Genomic DNA, 22,187 nt, shown 5'->3' with positions numbered 1-22,187 from the left:
CGGAGAAGGACATGACCATGTTACAAACCTTCCAGGTGAAATCTCCTGACCCTAATTCTTCCATCTGCTTAATGCACGTATCAGTTTGTACGATATGTGCACAGTATCCTGGTGATACCTCTCCAACTCTAGTAATCCTATTTCCTAAGGTATATCGATACCGAAAAGATTTTCCTCTACTGGCTATGTGGCGTACCAGCTCTGTATCTGTAGGCATTCTATCTGCTCTGTGTGAAAAGGTCATGGTAAGGTTGCTCCATGACACTTCCCAATTTCCCGGTTTTCTGGGATTGGAGATATTGAAACATAAGAGGGACCTATCCACATGGTATTGGTGGAGCTTCAAACTAGGAGGGCTGGAGATATTAAACCTCCGGTCCACCGGTCTCCCACCACTTAGCTCAAGTACCTCCCCTAACGTTAAAGGAAATGGTACTAGCCATGATTTGCTATGACCCTGAGGTACTTGAGAGCATACCCAACAATCTGTTTGGTTTAACACATTACCCACTAAAGAGTGATAGTCACTCAATGGATGCCGGTCTATATGGATATTAAAACTGGATTGGCATTTCTTTATGCATCCATCTTCAACCAGATTATCACAGAGCCTACAGATACAATTTTCTTCAGCTAACAATCCATCACAATTTCTTCTATCGGATCGTTTTCTGATACTCGCCTTTGCTTGTTGGTTTGGTTGATCTTGGAAAACTACGCCTCCATCATCATAATCGGAACCCATTCCAGAACCTCTCTCGACCTCTATGGTACTCTCGCCGGAACAGACTGCTCTGGTCAACATCATGGTTAACATCAAAATCCGGATCACAGTCTCTTGGGGCAAGTCCATCTTTGAGGAGGAAATAGAGAAGAATGAGAAGGGGGAAAAAAGAAATTTCAAGGAAGAGGGGATGGGAAGTGGAGAAAAACAATAAAAGGGAGAAGGGAGTCGACAACTGCTTTCGGTCTTCAAGGCTCAGGTGCCGCCTCAGTCCTCCTGGAACAGACACTCCAGTGATACAACCTCTACCGTCTGTTCCTTATCACGGGACTTCTCTGGATCAGCAACCTTTTTGCAGTGGGATGAATGGACCCAAGTCTCTCTCTCAGCCACCTTCAATGCTGTGGTGCTAGTCAATAAGACCTGGTATGGTCCTTCCCATCTATCAATAAGACAACCTGAGCGTAGAAAATTTCGTATCATTACATAATCCCCAGGTTCAATGTCATGACAATTACTATCTGGTAAATCAGGAATCACCAACTTCAGATTATCATTTTGATTCCTCAACTGCTTACTCATGTTAATCAAGTACTTTACAGTTACTTCATTGTTACATTTCAAATCATCCTGAGGGTTAATCATGACATGCGGTTGTCGACCAAACAAGATTTCAAAAGGAGACAGATTAAGAGGGGACCTGGGAGTGGTTCTGATGCTATACAAAACAATGGGTAAAGCTTCTGGCCACGTCAATCCTGTCTCTGCCATTACTTTACTCAATTTATTTTTATTAGTGCTGTTCACTCTTTCGACCTTCGCGCTCGCCTGTGGACGGTACGGAGTGTGCAGCTTGCTATCAATTCCCATCAACTTACACATTCCTTGAAAGACATCACCTGTAAAATGGGTACCCCTATCACTTTCAATGATTCTAGGGATACCATATCTACATACAAATTCCTGCACAATTTTCTTAGCTGTAAACATAGCGGTATTTGTAGCTGCTGGGAAAGCTTCGACCCAATTCGAGAAAACATCTATACAAACAAGTACATATTTCAAATTTCGACATGGGGGTAATTGAATGAAGTCAATTTGTATTACCTGGAAAGGGCCGCCGGCAGGTGGGATATGGGATGGTTCTGTAGGTATTGCTTTTCCAATATTCTTTCTCAGACAGGTAAGGCATGACATTGCTCTTTTACTCGCATGAGAGGAGAATCCTGGGGCGCACCAGTATGCTCTTACCAATTTGCACATCCCCTCCTTGCCTAGATGAGTCAGCCCGTGAGCAGCTTCAGCCAGACATGGAAGGTATGCCCTGGGGGCCACTGGTTTACCATGTCCATCCGTCCAGAGCCCTGAGGACTCCTGGCCATATCCCTTTGCCTTCCAGACTGCTCTTTCCTGTGTGGAACACAAATTCTGCATCTCACACAACTTTTGTGTGTTGATGGTATTAAATACCATCAGTTGTGTGGTGTCTGTCTGTATGGGGGTAGCAGCTGCAAGCTTTGCGGCTTCGTCTGCTCGGCTGTTACCAAGGGATACTGGGTCTTGGCTATATGTATGTGCTTTACATTTGATAACAGCCACTCTGTCGGGTTCCTGTATCGCTGTTAGAAGCCTTTTTATATACGCTGCATGCGCTATTGGTGTACCAGCTGCCGTCATGAAATTTCTGAGACGCCATAGCGCTCCGAAATCATGTACTACCCCGAAGGCGTATCTAGAATCGGTGTAGATATTGGCTGACTTACCCTTAGCCAATTCACATGCTCTGGTTAGGGCGACCAGTTCAGCAACCTGGGCTGAGTGAGGTGGGCCTAGCGGTTCCGCTTCTATGGTGCCTTGGTCATCTACGACTGCGTATCCAGTACACAAGTCTCCCGAGTCTGACTGTCTATGACAACTACCGTCCGTGTAGAACGTTAGTTCTGCATCTTCCAGTGGGTTGTCACTGATGTCAGGCCTTGCGGTGAAATTTTGGGTCAAATATTCCATACAATCATGTGTATCTTCCTTTGCATTAAATCCTCCTTCCCCATCACTCTCACCTTCCACCCTTTGTGCCTGACCAGGCACACCTGGGAGAAAAGTTGCAGGATTTAATGCGCTGCATCTCCTTATGGTGATGTTTACTGGGGCCATTAATGCCAATTCCCATCTTGTAAACCTTGCAGATGAGACGTGTCTGGTTTGGGCAGAATTCAATAAGGCAGATACCGCATGTGGTGTATGGATTGTGAGGTTGTGGCCTAGCACGACATCTTCGCTTTTTGTCACTAGCAATGCTATCGCCGCAACGCTACGCAAGCATGTGGGGAGGGATCGCGCTACCGTGTCTAGCTGGGCGCTGTAGTATGCGACTGGCCTGCTGGCGTCACCGTGTTTTTGGGTTAGTACACCTGCTGCGCACCCAGCACTTTCTGTTCCGTATAGTTCAAAGGGTTTCCCATAGTCTGGCATACCTAGTGCTGGTGCCTGCGTTAGGCACTGTTTGAGTCTCTCAAATGCTGTTTCGGATTCGTCTGTATGCGAAATCCGGTCAGGTTTGTTTGAAGAGACCATTTCCTGCAAAGGTAACGCCAATATGGAAAACCCTGGGATCCAATTACGGCAATACCCACACATTCCTAAAAACGTCCTGATCTGTTGCTGGGTTTGTGGCAGTGTCATGTCTCTAATGGCTTGGATTCTATCAGCGGTCAGGTGTCTCAGTCCTTGTGTTAGACAGTGTCCCAAATATTTTACCTTAGTTTGGCATAATTGTAACTTGTCTTTGGAAACCTTGTGACCTGTGTCTGAAAGATGAAACAGGAGCTGTTTCGTATCCTTCAGAGATGCTTCCAGTGAATCTGAACACAGTAATAAATCATCCACATACTGTATCAATACTGATCCACTGTCTGGTTGGAAAGACTGTAAACAATCATGCAAAGCCTGAGAAAATATACTTGGACTATCTATGAAACCTTGGGGTAGCCGAGTCCACGTGTATTGGACTCCTCTGTATGTGAATGCAAACAAATATTGGCTGTCAGGGTGCAGAGGTACCGAAAAGAAAGCGGAGCAGAGGTCAATAACAGTGAAAAATTTGGCAGTGGGAGGAATTTGCATTAAGATGACAGCTGGATTAGGCACTACGGGGAACTGACTCTCAACTATTTTGTTAATCCCCCTTAGATCCTGCACTAGCCTGTAACCCCTCCCCCCACTCTTTTTAACAGGGAAGATGGGACTATTGGCTGTGCTGGACGTTCTTACCAGAATGCCCTGTTGCAGCAAGCGTTCTATTACTGGGAAAACTCCTAACTCCACCTCTGGCTTCAGAGGATACTGTGGGATTTTTGGAGCTATCCTACCATCTTTTACTTGTACAACTACTGGAGCTACGTTTGCCATTAATCCAGTGTCCTGTCCATCTTTTGTCCAAAGTGACTCTGGTATCTGAGATGTCATCTCTTCTACTTGGGATGGGTTCCTATTTGTCATAATGGAATGTGACATTAATTTTGATGGGGAGTCTAACATGTCTCGTACCTCCTGAGCGTGATTCTCAGGAATGTCCAAGAATACACCTTCAGGAGTACAATAAATGACGCAACCCATTTTACATAGTAAGTCTCTCCCCAGGAGATTAGTTGGTGCCGATGCAGCCAGCAAAAAGGAATGCTTGGTATGCAAAGGCCCTATTGTAATCTCGGCTGGTTTGCTAACAGGGTAGTGCTGGACTACTCCTGTTACTCCCATGGCTGGAATTGTCCTACCAGTGGTTCTCATGCCCACTGTCGAATTTATCACTGACTTGGCCGCCCCTGTGTCTACAAGAAAGTTTAAAGTTTTACCAGCTACATTGATTGCAATCTCTGGTTCGCTTCCAAGACTGGCAATCAATTTAACTGGCTGCAGATTACAGGTGTGGCCACACCCCTATTGGGTATGCTGACCTCCTTGAATCCCATTGGCAGCAACTACTTGTGGGGGAGTTAGCTGGGAACTACCAGAGGCCTGCCAGTCTCTGTTCGGGGGATATCTTTTTGTTTCCCCTGTATGTGGCTCAAAACTCCGCCTCTGTGGACCCTGCTCCCAATGTCGTGTGTTGTGTTGTTGTCTAGGGGGTTGAAAAGATCTTTGTACATTCTTTGTTCTACATTCTCGTGCAAAGTGTCCCGGTCTGTTACAAGAAAAACATGTTATTACACTTGCCTTACCCACAGGATTCGGTGGTACATACGCAGGCTGCCTTGTGGTCAGCGCCTGTATACTTACGGACATCAACTTATCACTTTGCGACTCCCTGTGTCTAGTGATGTTTTTGTCGTGATCAACAGCAGCCTCTCTCAAGGTGGACACTGACAGACCTCGCCAACATGGTTGTGTGGTCTGTACCCTAGCTTTTAATGTTTCTTTCAAACCATCCATCAGTACAGATACTGCTACTTCTCGATGGTTTGGGTTGGTCTTAATGTCTTCTATACCAGTGTATTTTGCCATTTCTGATAGTGCCCGGTGGAAATATTCTGCTGCCGTTTCGGACTCCTTTTGCTTAATGGAAAATATTTTATTCCATTTAACAACGGCTGGGAAATACTCCTTTAGCTGTAAATTTATCCTTTTTACATTATCCTGGTCGTACACATCTGTAAGCGGTACATCTTTATCTAGTCCACAATCAGCCAAGAATTTAACTGAGTCGACATTGGAAGGTAAGCAAGCTCTTAGCACTATCTGCCAATCCTTATTATTGGGCTCTAAAGTGTTTCCTAGATCCCTGATGTATTTTTGGCTTGCCACTAAATCTTTTCTGGGGTCTGGGAATTCAGACACTATGGTCCTCAATTCCATTCTAGTGAACGGGCAATACATGGCAATGTTCCTGACGGGTGTGGCTCCTGATGCATCTGTTTTCCCATTGGGAACTACTATCACCTTTACAGGAGCAATTCTAACAGCCTCATTCTGCGTAGATTCTACAACTTGTGGTACAATTGTTTCAGTGTAGTGCATGGTGCCGTACTTACCCGTTGACACGACCTCACCTATCCCTCCGCTAGGGGCCTTCACTAATCTCGTGGGTGGTGCAGTTCCCACTGTGGTTTCTGATATGGTGGCCGCTAGAGAGAGCGCTGAAATTGTTGCCGAATCTTCTTCTTGATCACACTCCTGAGGAAGGTTCAAAACAGGGTACATCTTGCACGGGTTAATACTTGCATGAGTTATTTGGTTAACATCATTAACATTTACAGGGTTACTAAGAGTTTGTGTTTTACAACCCAGTGCGTTTCTCTCCGTAATCAGCTTCTCTCCTGCAATGTATGGTGGAGGTGGAGCTGTGGCTATCAGCTTCCTGACTGCCCCAGATCCCGCCGCCAGAGCCAAACCTCTCTGTATCTCACCTTCCTGGTGCCATAACTGTAAGTAATCATGATGCTGAATTCGTCTCTTTGATGATTTTACGAGACATATCCTCCTCCTTAAATTTTGTAACACGTCTGGACTGAAGCTACCTATTCTTGGGAATTTGTCCCTGTCTTGTACAGTCATTCTCTCCCATTCATCACATAAAGATTCTGTGTGACTTCCGTATTTTTCACACATGATGTACCTTGCCGACCCAACGGGTCGGTTCTCTGAATCAACCCGAACCGAGGTTGATCGCCCCCTACCTGAACAACTGGCCCCCATAATTCTGCAGGTGTTGCTTATTCCTCCTTGGATCTTTATCTCAAGGTTTTCAGCGAACCCTTACAGCAAACCAAATTGTCCAAAAATAGGCCGGCGGTGGCGGTTTACCGAGTACCCCACTCACTCGCCCACCTCGACCAATACGACCTGATCACACCGATATGGTGCTGGCGTACTCGATACAGGGCCCCTATGGAACCTTCAGTTTACTGGAACATATGAGGGTTACCCGCAGGACACTTACTCTTTCCAGTAAAGGTGGGGTTGTTAGATAGTTCCAGAGTGACCAGCGAACTTCCCTTCCAAAAATAAAAAATTACACAAATCACGTCAGAATGTACAGATAGCGTTTGTGACCACTTTACTCTAATGGTATTAGGTCAGATTACTAACTACTGCACACAATTACGTGCGGTCCAATCGTTCAGTACATAAGCACTACTTGTCATGTACTGAAAGATCAATGGAATCGATGTTTCCGGCCGCGATTCCTTCAGCAAGAGCTTATGGCCTATATGGGTTCTGCACCAACACCCCAGGCGTTGTGCCACTGGACTTTTATAGCGGACCTCTTTGTCTATTTTACCTGTTACCTTATGACCTCCTGGTCTGTTACCGTCTGTTAATGACCTCCTGGTCTGTTACCTTATGGTCCGCTATACTCTAATGCTCAAATATTATTTAACCAAGGATGCCTCCCTAGCCACCGTATATGTCACTTACACGTGTGTCCCTTGACGAGTACCCGACTTTCCTTTTGGTTCAACCTCTTAAGTTATATAAACTTATGTAATAAAAACACACTCACTCAACACATGTACACTTTGTTTCTATATCTATTTCTGCGCAGAAATTGTCTTCAGTCCAACAGTGTTACTAATTAGGAGCAGGATCTGTTAAACTAAATTTCAGATTTTCCAAAAATAGATTTGCGTTATTTACCGCTGTGCGTTACTTATCGCCTTTGCGCTAATTATCGCTTTGCGCTAATTCAACTTTTCGTGACTTGAGCTACGTTGCGTAACCAGACGCTACGTTGCGTAATGTACGCTGCGTGCGTCTGCCGTTTGGATTGCGTACGCAAGTCTTTTGTTAGGGACACGTGTACGCAAAACAAAGATCCACCGTAACACAATTTCTACCTTTATCAATGTAGATGATCCCTGATCATCTACCGCACACCACACTGACTGTCTTATCTCCCAGACAAGCCGTGTGTTGGTCTATACTTTAACTATTACCTCTACTATGAAATAACAGCAAATCTCTTTTTGCACTTTCTATCAACTATAAAACTTGGCAAACAGGAATAGTGATATACGAAATTTGAAAAAGAAATGCAGATAAATGTATGTGTGCGTGTATACGCAAGACAGAAGAGAAATAAAACAGTTTTAAAAGACACAAGCGTTTTGTTCTTACTTCCGGTTCCCGGATTCCTTCAGCACTCTTTATCTAAGCGAAGCAGACGCTTATCCCATCAGCACTGCGAGACAACCTCCCACCCTTTGCTGGGGGGATAATGTCTGCTGATCTACCTAGTGCAGATATGAGAAGGATAGGACGAGTCCCCAATTGACAATGCTAAATTCCCTTGTCGTATAAACAACCCTTTATGAAGCTAAGAACACTGTACGCTGTTTACTTAAGAAGTACCGTAATGGTACTCTAGTTGCGTAACGATCGCTCAGCCGTAGGCGAGACGCTCAAGCGTCACGTTCGCTCACGGCCCAGCGATCACAGGACACGTTATTGGCTATGACTAGAGTAATGATTCGCTATGGCGTAGCGGACGCTCGAGACCACGAGGAGATCACCAGCGGCGCAGACGCTCACAACGCTATACCTTTATGTCTAAACCTTATACCAATGAAATACACGGAATACCTTAATGTGAATACAGGGTGTAAGTGCAACCTTGTGTAACCTGACTAACTACAAAGCTGCTTGAGCGTCACCGACGCTCAAGTGAACACTTAACACTATAGGAAATACACAGATACTGGTTTAGGGTCCAAAGCCTATTAACTGTATTATATCTAGTATACTTGTAAAAAGGGGATAACAGTACAAATGATACACTACAATATAACAAAGACTTCCTAACCAAAATACAATACTATCTAATACAATACAATACTAGTCTAGGGGAGATACGAGAGAAAGAGAAGGGAAAGAGAGAGAGAGAGAGAGAGAGAGAGAGAGAGAGAGAGAGAGATGAGAGAAATTGGCTCACAGAAAGACAATGATTACGGAGAGAAACTTACGCACAAGGGTAAACGATCGCATGCGCCTGGACATCCAGCACCCGATTTTCAGCAATGAGAACCGTTGAAGAGTGAGAGCTGGATGTGGTCGGCCTGCCTATTTATGCCCCACACACAATGCAATCTCATAGTCCCTACAATCCCATTGTCCATTGGATGAAGGAATTCGACCCTGTATCACAACAAAAGGTCATAGGTTGATTCATACAGGTGGGCTGTGACGATTTCAAACAGCTCAGGTGGGTGGGGAACTAGGTTTCCCGCCGCATACCTGAGTATGAGTAAATAGTAGAAATGGACATAAACTTCTTATGTCCATAACTATTCGCACGAGCGATTAATACGCTCCAAACCAACACCGGAATATTGCTAATTAAATACTCTTCCGATGGGTACCAAACACTGCTGTATGAGTCTTGTTAGACCCTTCGTACGATACAAAGAGGGATTACTTTAAACAGGGACCTTCTATATTAACCAAACTTTCAGAAACTATCAAAGGGATCATGATCTATAAACTACATTAATTGTGAAAATATGTAACGAATGAGTCGCACGCTACGACTACATAAACTCTACCGTAAATACGCATACCGCGCCTGCGAGTGCACGCTATTGCGGGTATGCGCCTTCACGGGAGAGCGTACGCATGCGCAGCACGGACCAGTGTGCGGTGCAAATATGGCAACGTGCATAGAGACATTTTTTTCTGACTTTGACAGTGATAAGGTCAGAAAACATATTGCCCTCACTGTTGACACAGTAGATTCAGTATAAATAGTCCTTTGTACTTCTCCAGAAACAAACAATAAAGAGACAACTATGCAAACGATAACAGGCCTTGTGATCTTCTAGAGCAGGCATGTCCAAACTGCGGCCCTCCAGCTGTTGTGAAACTACATATCGCAGCATGCCCTGACACAGTTTTGCTGTCAGAGAATGCTAAAGCTGTGTCAGGGCATGCTGGGATGTGTAGTTTCTCAATAGCTGGAGGGCCACAGTTTGGACATGCCTGTTCTAGAGTATCTTATAGGTGGACAAAACCATTCCTCCTGCTATCAAATCAATCACATTGCAGTTTCTAGAAGACCTGTTGTAATGAGGGTATATTGTATATGGGGATAAGTTTAGCACAATTTTATTTAAAAATTGATGATTGGAATATCATAATCCTACATTTTCCCAGTGGCTACTTCTCTCTGCAGTCACTGGGTGTATACAAGCATGGTAAGGGGAACTACATTACCCCTTACCTAATGTCTGAAGCTGCAGGGGTTGGTTTGGGGGTTGGTGTTACTCCAGGCTGCCCAGTAAGTTGTAATCGGGCACTGCATTATGGTACAAGAAAGCAGAGAGTCCAGGAGGTCACTCTGGGAGCAGCAGTTGCTTGAAGAATTATTTTTTCTCTTCCAGCAGCTGCACTGCACAGTGGGCAAGTCAGATGCAACCATGTCAGGGAAAGATCAGCCTGGTGTGGTTGTATCTAATGTGTCCACGCCAGGCAAGTGGTTAAAGAGGAAATTGTAGTGTTGTTCATGGTTAGGAATTGTACAATATTTGCATTGTATTTTGGTCAAGTTGAGCTCTAGGTATAGGGAAACCATTTTGAAATTTACAAAAAGACTGTTGATCACAAGGGATAAGAGATAGATTTTGGCATCAGCATAAAGATAATCACAAGGCATTTAAAGGGATCTAGCAAGGCATATTAAAACCAATTTTAGAGTGCCATTGGTCTTGTATATATTTGAAGAGATTTTGGTGTCATCAGGGAACTGGAGACCATAAGAATTAATTAATTTACCAAGTCAAGATATGTACTGTAAGAGAAGATCAGAGTTTTGTAGAACATTACAGATAATGGTGGTCATTCTGAGTTGATCGCTCGCTAGCAGTTTTTAGCAGCCGTGCAAACGCATAGTTGCTGCCCACGGAGGAGTGTTTTATCGCTTTGCAGGAGTGCGAATGCCTGTGCAGCAAAGCGCCTGCAAACACATTTTGTGCAAAACAAGACAAGCCCTGTAGTTGTGTGATGATTGCTGCAACTAGTGACACGGTAATGACGTCAGATATCCGCCCAGCAAACAACCGGCCACGCCTGCGTTTTTCCAAACACTCTCAGAAAACGGTCAGTTGACACCCAAAAACGACCTCTTTTTGTCAATCTCCTTGCGTTCGGCTGTGCGATTGGAATCGTCGCTAGAACCAGTGCAAAAACACAATGGACTTCGTACCCTTAAGACGCGCATGCGCATTGCGGTGCATACGCATGCGCAGATTAGCCATTTTTTTCACTGATCGCTACGCAGCGAACGACGGCAGCTAGCGATCAACTCGGAATGACCCCCAATGGGAGAAGATAAGTTGCCACAGGTAAAGATGATAAAGGAGTTTATGGATAGGTAATAAGCAAACCAGGGCTCAAATGAACTACTACAGCTTGGAATTAGCCAAAATCAAGTTTGCCTTCTTACACAGAGCAATGAGAAGGGATCTAAACTAAACTTTTAATTACATTTTAATTGAATTAGTGTTAAAAAATATATAATTTCTACAAAACACCTCAAATTTATATTACCATTGAAAGAAAGGGTACTGTATAAACTGTTGGTCAGATGGTAAAAGTCACATATGACCTACCAAATGGTATTCCCAAAATCCTCCTCTATCTCTTGCTAAAGATCTAAAAAGCCAAGGGTCTCTTATGTTATATTTCAGAATGTAAAAATATAACCCTCTATTGGTTGAAAAGGGTGTGTATCGCATGACTGTTGGTCGGGAGACCGCAGGTCACCATACCGATGCTGGCATCCCAGCATTGATGCCAGGCGGGAGGAGCGCAACGAAGCCCATTGCAGGCTCAGTGGTGATCTGCACTTGCCACAGGTTCTATTCCCACTCTATGAGTGTCGTGGACACCCACGAGTGAGAATAGTCCTTGTTAGTCGTCATGCCAACTATTGGGATTGTGGTTGGGTGGGATGGATGTGCCGGTATTGTGACCGGCAGTCTCCTGATCGCTGGTCACATAACTACATCCCGTGGAAAAGTATAGTATCCCTTTTCTATTTTCAACTTTCAACCCAGGAACTGTCATATTCCTGTAAATACCAACTGAACAGAGCTAGGAACTAGCGAGACAGATGGAATGATCAACTGCAATAGGCAAGAACTAATGCTGTGCAGTACATATAATGATCAGAGGCCGGAAGAGAAGAAAGGTTGGCACTACCATTATGCTAAACTAGGCAGTCACCTATAGAACCAATAATTAGTAGACACCTAAAACATTGGGATATATTTACTAAGATGGGAGTTCTATTTAAGATGGGATGTTGCCCATAGCAACCATTCCAGGTATTATTTGGAAGGTGCTAGATAAATGAGAAGTAGAATCTGATTGGTTGCTATGGTCAACATCCCATCTCAAATAGAACTCCCACCTTAGTAAATTTACCCCATTGAATGAGTGACTCCATGACACCCTTTCATGTTGTTTCTGTGCCTTGGTGCTCACACTAAGCAACATCCACTTACCTGCTGGAGAGTCAGCTTCTGGTAGCTTCTTAGCTATGAAGCTGCATACTGTTGCTCATCCTTAATTGTAATGGCAGTGCAATGCTGGTTTAAGACTTCAGGACTCAGCACCACATTTCCAAGAAAAAGAGAGAAACCTAATGTTGGGGCAACCAAGATAGGAGGATGCTTGATGCATATGTGTCAGCCCTGGAGACAAGAGCTAGTACAATGCCAGTAATCACTAATAGTCCAGAACCAGAGATACTGACCCAGTACAAGTAGTAATTAACTACCCAGTGCCAATATATGACACTGTACCTGAAATTATTATATGAATGTCCTAAATCAAGGAACTACAGTAGTACATAGTCTGCTTCCAGAAATATGTACCCTCAAAAACAGCTACATTGATGGCGATTGCCTTATTTATTTTATTTTTTTGTATTATTGTATGTCGTTTTGACTTGGGTTCAAAGAAAAACAACAATTCGAAACTCAAAATATTTAATCTAAATGAAGTATAAAATAACAGCATAGTTAGTGATCACAGTGCCCACAGTATTCTCCACAGTTATTGTTCTGTTTGTATTGTACATGTACTTGTTCTTTAAATTATTGGTCATTTTCCACTTTGGAACAATACCTTACTTAGTTATTACCTGCATATTTATCAATTTAATAGGGATCATTCCCTGGAGGTACTGTATACCAACATCCTATCAACTGCTTGTCCACCCTATCATTTCACTCATTTATACAAAAATGGAGGTAGGGTATGTGGCCCCTGATTGGCCAGGTGCTGCTGCCATCCAATCAGATGCAACGTTCACTTTATTTCATACCTTCCATTCAGTGGCTCGCTGTCTGGCTGGAAACTTTTAGCCTGGGAGTGGACAAAAGCATCTAAGTGTCCCTGGGTTTTCTAGCTGTGCATGGCAATATAAAAATGGGCTTGAATCAAGTATGCACAAGTAGAAGAGGTACAGAGTGGGACACATCTCAAGCACATCTCCACCTATGGCTTAATAGGTATAACTGGGCTGTAGTGGGCAATCTCATATAAAGTTCAGTGAGGGCGTATTTTCAGAGTAGCGGGCTACAAAGTTGTTCATAATTGTACATATACTTGTTTCTAGGGGTTTGGTAGGATATGCCGGCAGTCGGGATGCCGGCATTCAGAAGACCGACCATGGCATATTTAGAATCCTGACAGTGGCAAGTAAAGTATACTTGCCTTCCCCCAATGCCCCCCTAACCCTCCATTTAGGCAACCTAAAGCTAAACTTACCCCTCCCCCCCATCCACGCAGCCTAACCATAACCCTCCCCAGTGGTGCATTCTCCCCCCAGGATGCTTGTGAGTAAAATAAAAAGTCACATCAATACTGGTCAAAAATGGAGGAATATTTCATATTGTCCAAAGGACAATCCCAATCTATGTGCAGAAAGAGATGGCCCTAAACAAACAGGAATGTTTGTAGTGACCATATGAACAAATGAATGAAGTGTCTTAAAAATGAAGATGCATTTCAGATAACAATAAAAAGATTAGAATTTGTTTGAGATTGTTGTTCTTTTTTTTTACTTTATTTATTTATTGTAAATTTATAAATGTGTAAATAAAATGTAAGAAGGTTGCAATATTTCAAATAAAAACATTACCACTAGAAAAAAAGGTGTCTAAGGGTGTGTACACATGGTGAGATCCCTGCTATGTTCGATTTTGACTATGCGATTTCCCTTGAACTCCCCCAGAGTCTAGATAGCACAGATTGTACAGATTTTGACTATCTGTGCTTGAGATTTTGTCTATGTACGATTTTGACATAGGGGTACATTTACTAAGCAGTGATAAGAGCGGAGAAGTGAGCCAGTGGAGATATTTCCCCATCAACCAATCAGCAGTTCAGTATCATTTTATAGTATGCAAATTATAGATGTTACTTCAGTGCTGATTGGTTGATGGGGCAACTTCTCCACTGGCTCACTTCTCCGCTCTTATCACTGCTTAGTAAATGTACCCCTAAGTGCCAATTTTGACTATACTTTGTACTAGATTGTACACTACGAGACAAATGAAATATAGATCCTATGTTGAGTGCGCACTTTTTGAGCAGCTTAGTAGTGTATCAAGGTGACTCAGAGGTAACTCCCTATAAATACCTCCACCCCAATAAATGGGACAAACGTGAAAAGAACAATATGGCACCGATACATACAACCTAGCGCATCAGATGAAGATCAGAGAGCCACTGTAGTCAGTAGTCCTCATGCGTGAAATTCCAAAACAGAGGAAAAGAAAGTGCATATAGTGAAGCACAATTTCAAAGAGTGCATTAACGTTTGTAAGTTAAAAACATTTAATATGCACACATGTAAACATTAATAAAGGTCCACACACAGTATTCAATGCAGTAGCAGCAAAGTGATATCACTGGAAGCCTTGATAAAGACTCGATGTAAAGGGGAGAAACGCGTTGGTAATATACACCTGACCACTGGAGGGAGATCCTGGGCTTTTAACCAGACGGAAGGTGAAGGAGGTGCTGCAGTTGCTGTGGACTTATATACTAAAAACACCTTTTTTCATCTATATCCGGTAATTGCCCACCTTTGAACTCCCCATGTGGATATTTTATTTGCTGCTAGACACATTGCACTTTGTGTTATATCTCTTTGCTGCTACTGCATTGAATACTGTGTGTGGACCTTTATTAATGTTTACATGTGTGCATATTAAATGTTTTTAACTTACAAACGTTAATGCACTCTTTGAAATTGTGCTTCACTATATGCACTTTCTTTTCCTCTGTTTTGGAATTTCACGCATGGCGCTTAGATTGTACACTAGATAGTCAAGATTGACTTGCCTGCACAGTCTATCTAGCCTTACGATACCGACCCCATTTGAGCGCGCATCGGGATCGAATCTGTATCGCAAGCTGCCTAGCACCATGAGATATGCACTAACTTTTCATAAGATTTTGACTATATAGTCAAAATCTCACAGATTTATCTCACCGTGTGTACACACCCTAAGAGGTGACACGATTAATATTTACAAATACATTAAGGGTTCGTGCAGGGAACTGTCAAACGATTTGCTTATAGAGAGATCTGTATACAGGACTTGCGGTCACCTCTAAGGTTAGAGGAGAGGAAGTTTAGCACCAAGCGAAAGAAGGGTTTATTTACAGTGCAGTCAGTAAGGATATGGAATTCGCTGCCAGAGAAGGTTGTAATGTGTGACTCAATTGATGTGTTTAAGAAAGGGTGCGAATGCCTGTGCAGCAGAGCGCCTGCAAAAACATTTTGTGCAAAACAAGACCAGCCCTGTAGTTACTCTTTGTGTGCATTGATTCTAACGTTGGAGGGTTGGCTTTTGACGTCACACACCCGGCCAGCGTTCGCCCAGCCACGCCTGCGTTCTCCCCGGCACGCCTGCGTTTTTCCAAACACTCCCTGAAAACGGTAAGTTGACACCCAGAAACGCTCCCTTCCTGTCAATCTTCTTGCGTTGTCCCGTGCGATTTAAATCTTCGCTAGGACTTGTGCAAAACCACAAAGGTCTTTGTACCCGTAAGTCGCGCATGCGCATTGCGGTACATACGCAAGCGCAGAAATGCTGATTTTTAGCCTGATCGCTGCGCTGCGAACAACGGCAGCTAGCAATCAACTCGGAATGACCCCCATAATCTGTAATAATAATGTATGACAGTATCTGGATCACTGAAAGAAAATCCAGTGCTTAACAGTAGATCAAAATATAGGTTGAACTCGATGGACAAATCGTCTTTTTTCAACCTCGACAACTATTTTACTATGTTACTATGGGGGTCTATTTACTAAGCCTTGGATAGAGATTAAGTGAACAGCGATAAAGCATCAGCCAATAAGCTCCTATCTGCCATATTACAGAATGTTTTTGAAAAATGACAGTTAGGAGCTGATTTGCTGGTACCTTATCTCTGTCCACTTTATCTCCACCCAAGGCTTAGTAAATTGACCCCTATGTTACATAATCTGTTTCTTAAATTTATTACTATTGTTCTTGCTAGTTATACATTTATATGCAATAAATACCCCTCTCACTCCTTCCCAAATATACAGTATAGTAGAGATGAGCGGTTTTGTTTCCATGGAAACCAAAACCACCCAAACTAAGGGGATCCGAGCAGATCTGAGTCCAGGCTCGGATATCATTGCCAGGCTCAGATCTAAAAACAAGGCAAAACACTGAGGTTCTGGCATTGGATCTCAGTATTTTGTCCAGAAAGCTGCCTGCTGTTGGATCCAATCAGCAGCCACTACCATGCTAACAGGCCACTGGTTGGCAAAGAATGGCTGTCTCTCAGCCTACCAGTGGCCCATTACAATGACATTGGCCGCTGATTAGATCCAGCAGGCAGAAGGGCCTCACAAAACCACCCTCACTCCCTGGCAGGTCATCCTTCACCTGCTCATTACCCGCTACAACTGGAGGGGGTGTGCGGGGAAGCAGTTGATGCTGCTGAGAAGTGGGAAAGAACTGTTACCCCTTTGCCTTGCACAGCATAGCTGCCAGGGAGGTTATAAACTTCAGGATCAGCAGGCAAAAAATACAGGGGATTTCAGGCAGGGAGCATATGGGGAGTATTATATGGGACACTGGGGGGTAAATTTACTAAGATTCGTAATTTCCAGAATCATGTCCAAGTTCAATCACGAATGACATCGACAGTGTAAAATTGCAACTTTTTGAATTGATTACGACTAATTTACTAAGCTGTCGTATTCGTATTTTTCGTTTCTTCCGATGTCGATGTCATTCGTGCTTTTCTGCTGTAGATTGCGGCCGCGTTTGCTGTTTCGCGGCCGCGTTTATGGTTTTTTTTTACGACTGCGTCACATGTCTGTTACGGCAGTGATTTAGAAATTGCTGCCGCGTTTTTAGTCCTAAGTTTCGTTTTCGTCACGCGGCCGTGATTGGTTGTATTCGTGAAGGAGGAGTGTCTGTGCATATTACTATAAAACCGCCCCAAACACACCGCACCTCGTGGGTTTAGCTAGTGGAGAGGAGAGAGGAAGGTGTATTTGGAGTTGGTGAGTTTGGTGGAGTTTTTGGTGGATTTGGAGAGGAGTTTGGTGATTGTTGAGTGCTGTACTGTGTGTCTAAGTAGTCTTGTCATATTTGTAGTATTGTTTTTTCACAGTTTGTCTACTTTTTTGTCCTTGTTTTTTTTTTTACAGTCTTTTGTCATTGTTTGTGAGTGAGTGAGTGAGCGTGTGTGTTGGCTGTGTGGTGTGTAGTAGTAGGAGTAGTGGAGGAGTGTGTTTTGTGTTTTGATTTTTCAGTGTTTTTTGTTGTTTGTCATGTCAGACTCAGAGGTCAGTGTGGTGGCGGAGGTTAGTGAGGTGGAGGCTGGTAGTGAGGTGGAGGCTGTTAGTGAGGTGGAGGGGGGTAGTGAGAGGGAGGAGGTTAGTGAGGAGGAGGAGGAGGGGGTGCCTGTTGCTGTATTTTCCAGTGATAGTGATGGTGTTGTGGCTCCGCAGCCACGCACCACTACCAAGACTGGCAGGAATATAAAGTTCAGCTATGCTGAAAACATGGCTTTGGTGCGTGAGCTGATGAAGCACCATCGCCAATTGTTTGGTCAGGATGCTGGCAAGGTGTCCTCCCGCAGGAAGTCTGTCCTGTGGGGGCAAGTAATACTTGCCGTGAATAGTGAGGGTGTGGTGAGGCGGACTGAGGACACGTGCCGCAAGAGGTTTTATGATATAAAGCGGCGTGTCAAGGCCAAGATGGCCAAAGAGGCCAAATCTGCAAGAAAAACCGGAGGTGGCCCCCCTTTCCGGGCCACCTATCGGGACTGGGAGGAGCCTGTGCGGGCATTGATTCCTGCCGAAGTGGTGTCTGCTACTCATGTCCGGGATTCGGACCGACCCACGCAGGATGGTAAGTTTGATGTGTTATATTTTTATTTAAATGTCCTCTAAATGTTGTAAATGTCATTTTTAAAGGGTAAAGGATGCATAAATTGTGTTTCACATATTGCAGGCCTATGCACCCTTAAGGTGTGTTTGTGTTTAGAATGTGCTTTTTTCACCTTGCATTGGCTGTTTGGTAAATTTAATATTGCGCAAAAACATGTGCAATGGCTTTTTAATTTTTAAAAAATAAAAGATTTTTTTTTTGACGATATTGCTTGGACATCTGTGTTGTCTGCTTATTTTAAAAAGATTTTTGTATTTATTTACTTCTGAAAAACGGTGCAATTATTTCAACATTAAATTTGTGAAACATTTGCAAGTAGTCAATCTCTGCAATATCTGAGGCATAATTCTAAAATGTAACAGATTTATTGTGTGCAACATCATGTACATTTGGATATACACCACAAAATAATGAAGCTTGAAGCTCTTAATCAGAAATTATTTGTTTATCCAATACCTAATAGATGGTTACAGTACAATAAGGCTTTGCAGGGTTTTTTTTTTACACAAAGCATGGTAATAATGTTTGGTACACTTTTTCAACAGTCCCACAGACCAGCCGGCCAGACAGGCCTCAGACAAGTCAGGATGAGGCTGGGATTGCAGGTAAGACTTCAGTGTAGTCACATATTCTGCAAACACATAGAAGTACAAAATATTAATGTTTATATTTTCACATAGGTTCTGCTTCTGGAAGCCGACCTCCTGTAAGGCGCCCATCACAGGGCTTGGGCCACTTACCCAGGAGGCCAAGTAAGACACGGCGTCTTGGCTCGGAATCTGCGGCTCCATCATCCCCACCCAGGCGACGACTTTCGGCAGTGTCACCCCAGCCACCACTGGCACTATTGGCGAGTTCGCAGAGTGATGAGCCCCGATCCCCTCAGTTATCTGGTGAGTAAAAACAGAAATTAAACACATAGGCAATAATATACACAGTACAGTTAATATGTTGTTAGTTGGTTTTGAGATTACATGTTTTCCAGAACAAGCAATGTGATGTTACGTCTTCAATTGCTAAAGGTGAAAAAAAAATTTTTTATAAGGTCTTAGTGGATGTTCTCGCCAACATCATTTTTAATAAATATCAGAACTTTTTTTAAATTTGGCCCACACACGTGCACATTTAAATAAAATAACAATAAAATTCCAAAAAAAAAACAGCATCCACAACATTATAGTGTTCACACATCTCCCCTGTCCAGTATGTAGATGGCTTACTTGCTCCGCTCCTCTGGACTATCCAGGTAAGTAGTCTATATCGTGGTTAGGGGAGGGAATCTAACAGTGTAATGCTGTGGAGGGGAGTTAGTTAGGTGAGGATTATGCAAATCTGTCTATGTGGCCGCCTGTGTTGGTATATATGTTTTTGAGCATAAAAAACATTATAAGTTTATAAAATCAACGCCAAAAAGTTAAAAAATGGAGTATTATGAATGTAGTAATGTGTAGAAGTAGCCTTGCAAAAAATTTACAAACAAACATTGCATGTTGGCCACCCCATACAGAGCCCAGCTTGATGGCCGACGTGGACCAGCAGGGACAAGACCAACAGGCAACCATCACACTGCAACTTACACCTGTTGACCCAAGCCAGCCAATACAGCTGCAGGATATCCCCCAAGCCTCCATCAGTCCACAACTGGCACAAGCTCCGCCCCCAAGCCAAATACCAGATGATTTTTGGGCCAGTTGTACAAGCCAACAGGCCCAAAGCAATGCCAGCCTGACCGCACATACACAACACCTTGCCAGTCTGCCCCATCATCTACCGCGTATTAGTCGCAACTCGGGCAGACTGATTGTACAAGTAGGGCGAATGGCAACCTCAATGGAGCAAATAAGGGCTGACAACAGCCAAATGCTTGCTCATTTATCGAGCATCATAGATGAGCAACAGCGCCATCAGCAGGCACTCGTTCAGCTCATTCAGCACAACCAAGTGGTGAATGAGTCGTTATCCAGGGTTGTAGCCAGCCACACTGCAACCAACACTCAGCTGATTGCAAGCCTTAATAATTTGAGCAGCAATATTTCATTGATGGGAGCTCACCAAGTAACCTCCAGCTCGGGGACCACGACCCCTATCCAAACGCCAGTAACCTCCCCTGTTCGGCGTTCCTCCAGAGCACGTGCCAGTGAGCCAGCACAAAGCTCAGCACCCAGCACACACAAGCGGAAAAAATAACCCCAATGTGATTGGCAAAATAAAAATTTGTATTTGACAAACACACAACTTCCTGTGTCCGTCTCAAACATTGTCGAAGCTGCTCTGTATGTATGTATGTATGTTTTTCATGGGTAATGACTGAAAATGTATTTTTAGCATAAACTAAGTACAATGGACACACCACTATAAACTACAAACAGTAAGTAACAAAACACACAATAGAAAGTAGTGCAAAGTGTTTAGTCAAGGATAATTACAGCCTACTAAAACTGACCTGAAAAATAGCGCAGGATCACTTCTTGCCGTACCTGCCTCCCTACATATGTACTCACACTGTCACCAGATGGGTCTAACTCCTCTGCTTGCCGACTGCTTTCTCCCTCATCATGTGCCAGATGTTGGGTTAAACACAGATTATGGAGAAAACAGCAGCAGAACACAATTCTAGTCACCTTTGAGGGACTATACAACAAAAGGCCAGCAGATTTATCCAGACACCGAAACAGTGACTTCAGCACACCAAAACATCTTTCTATCACATTCCGCGTAGCCTTATGTGAATGATTGTAACTGTGTTCAGCAGGAGAATCAGGTTGGGACAATGGAGTAAGGAGCCAAGAGTAGCAGCCGTAACCCCCATCACCTGAAAAACAGATATAGTCCACATTAGTACATATGTTAGATTATTCTTTCACCTAATCATAACTCGAGTTTGTGGATAAAAGACATACACACAAAACATTTTAAACATACCCAACAGCCAGCCATCAGGCATTTGTCCGTCCTCAAATTTATCGAAGAGCGATGACTGACTGAGGATGAAGGAGTCATGGCAGCCACCAGGGTAACCTGCAACAACACTCATAATTTTTAAGTTTGCATCACAGACCACCTGGACATTAGTTGATTGGGACAGATGTCTATTAGTATATATATATTGGCGGCCCTTAGGTGATCTCAGCTGAACGTGTGTGCAATCTATGGCCCCCAGCACATTGGGCATGCCAGCAAGCTCATAGAAAGCTACCCTGACAGCACTCCACTCCGACTCCTCGGTAGGGAAGCAGATTGAGGCATTAATGTGTGGCTCCAACACATCCAAAACCAGAGTGGACATTAAAGATGCTAAGGTGAGTGTCATGTTAGGTATTCTCTACAATACTGTGTTGTTTGAACTTACAGAAGCAACACTTAGACATAACCGCCTATGTATTTTTAGACTCACCTGCATCAAATATCTGGAAAAGGTGGGCTGTGAGATACCAATGACGTCGCCTGCCACAGCCTGGAAGCTCCCAGTAGCCATAAAGTGTAACACAGCCAGGAGTTTGTGTAGGCCTGAGACAGAGCGAGAGCGTGCTGTCTCAGGGTCTATGCCCAGTTTGACAAGGTCATACAGGTGGAAAATGTTGTTTCTATTTAGGCGGAACATCTGTATGACCCTATCATCGGACAATGCATTTAAGTTTAAACGCCCTCTAAAAAAACGAGGCTGGCGCAGCCTCCGCGGTACCTGGACAACCTGTTGACCATGTTCACTTACCTGGGCCTGATTCCTGAAAGCCTCATGGAGCAGTCTAAGGTATCCCACAGCAAACAAAAAATCATTGCCACACACCACAGCCGCCATTTCAGAGTGAGAGAAGTTCAAAATGTGCCTGGAACACTTTTATAGGGCCAAACATTCAGGTGTGAGTAATGGATAATTGAGTACACATGTAAACACGCTTTTCAAATGCTGGCGCGTTTTTTTTTAGGAAAAAATTACGATTTGTAATTTTTCGCGGCCGCGAATGCATTTTCACGGCAGCAATTACAATTACGAATGGTTAGTAAATGACCGA

The 22,187-nt window shown here is 43.6% G+C and overlaps 1 protein-coding gene across 1 annotated transcript; it reads left to right on the top strand.

The window, feature by feature from the left end:
- Positions 1-17,813: 17,813 nt before the first annotated feature.
- On the top strand, positions 17,814-20,409 carry LOC134947754 (uncharacterized). The gene is made up of 4 exons (XM_063935669.1): positions 17,814-18,135; positions 18,720-18,779; positions 18,855-19,067; positions 19,682-20,409. The coding sequence occupies exons 1-4, from the start codon at positions 17,982-17,984 to the stop codon at positions 20,359-20,361; spliced, it is 1,107 nt and encodes a 368-aa protein (XP_063791739.1). The 5' UTR covers positions 17,814-17,981; the 3' UTR covers positions 20,362-20,409.
- The last annotated feature ends 1,778 nt before the right edge of the window (positions 20,410-22,187 follow it).

This window comes from Pseudophryne corroboree, chromosome 8, assembly GCF_028390025.1.
Source record: "Pseudophryne corroboree isolate aPseCor3 chromosome 8, aPseCor3.hap2, whole genome shotgun sequence".
Lineage (NCBI taxonomy): Eukaryota > Metazoa > Chordata > Amphibia > Anura > Myobatrachidae > Pseudophryne > Pseudophryne corroboree.
Note: the sequence above shows the minus strand (reverse complement) of the source record. Positions and strands in the feature narration are given on the sequence as shown.

Bases quoted from the DNA above. Each gene is read 5' to 3' on its own strand.
- LOC134947754 (XM_063935669.1), top strand. From the start codon at position 17,982: ATGGCCAAAGAGGCCAAATCTGCAAGAAAAACCGGAGGTGGCCCCCCT. The intron at 18,136-18,719 runs GTAAGTTTGATG...CTTTTTCAACAG, and splicing joins GGACCGACCCACGCAGGATG to TCCCACAGACCAGCCGGCCA. The intron at 18,780-18,854 runs GTAAGACTTCAG...ATTTTCACATAG, and splicing joins GGATGAGGCTGGGATTGCAG to GTTCTGCTTCTGGAAGCCGA.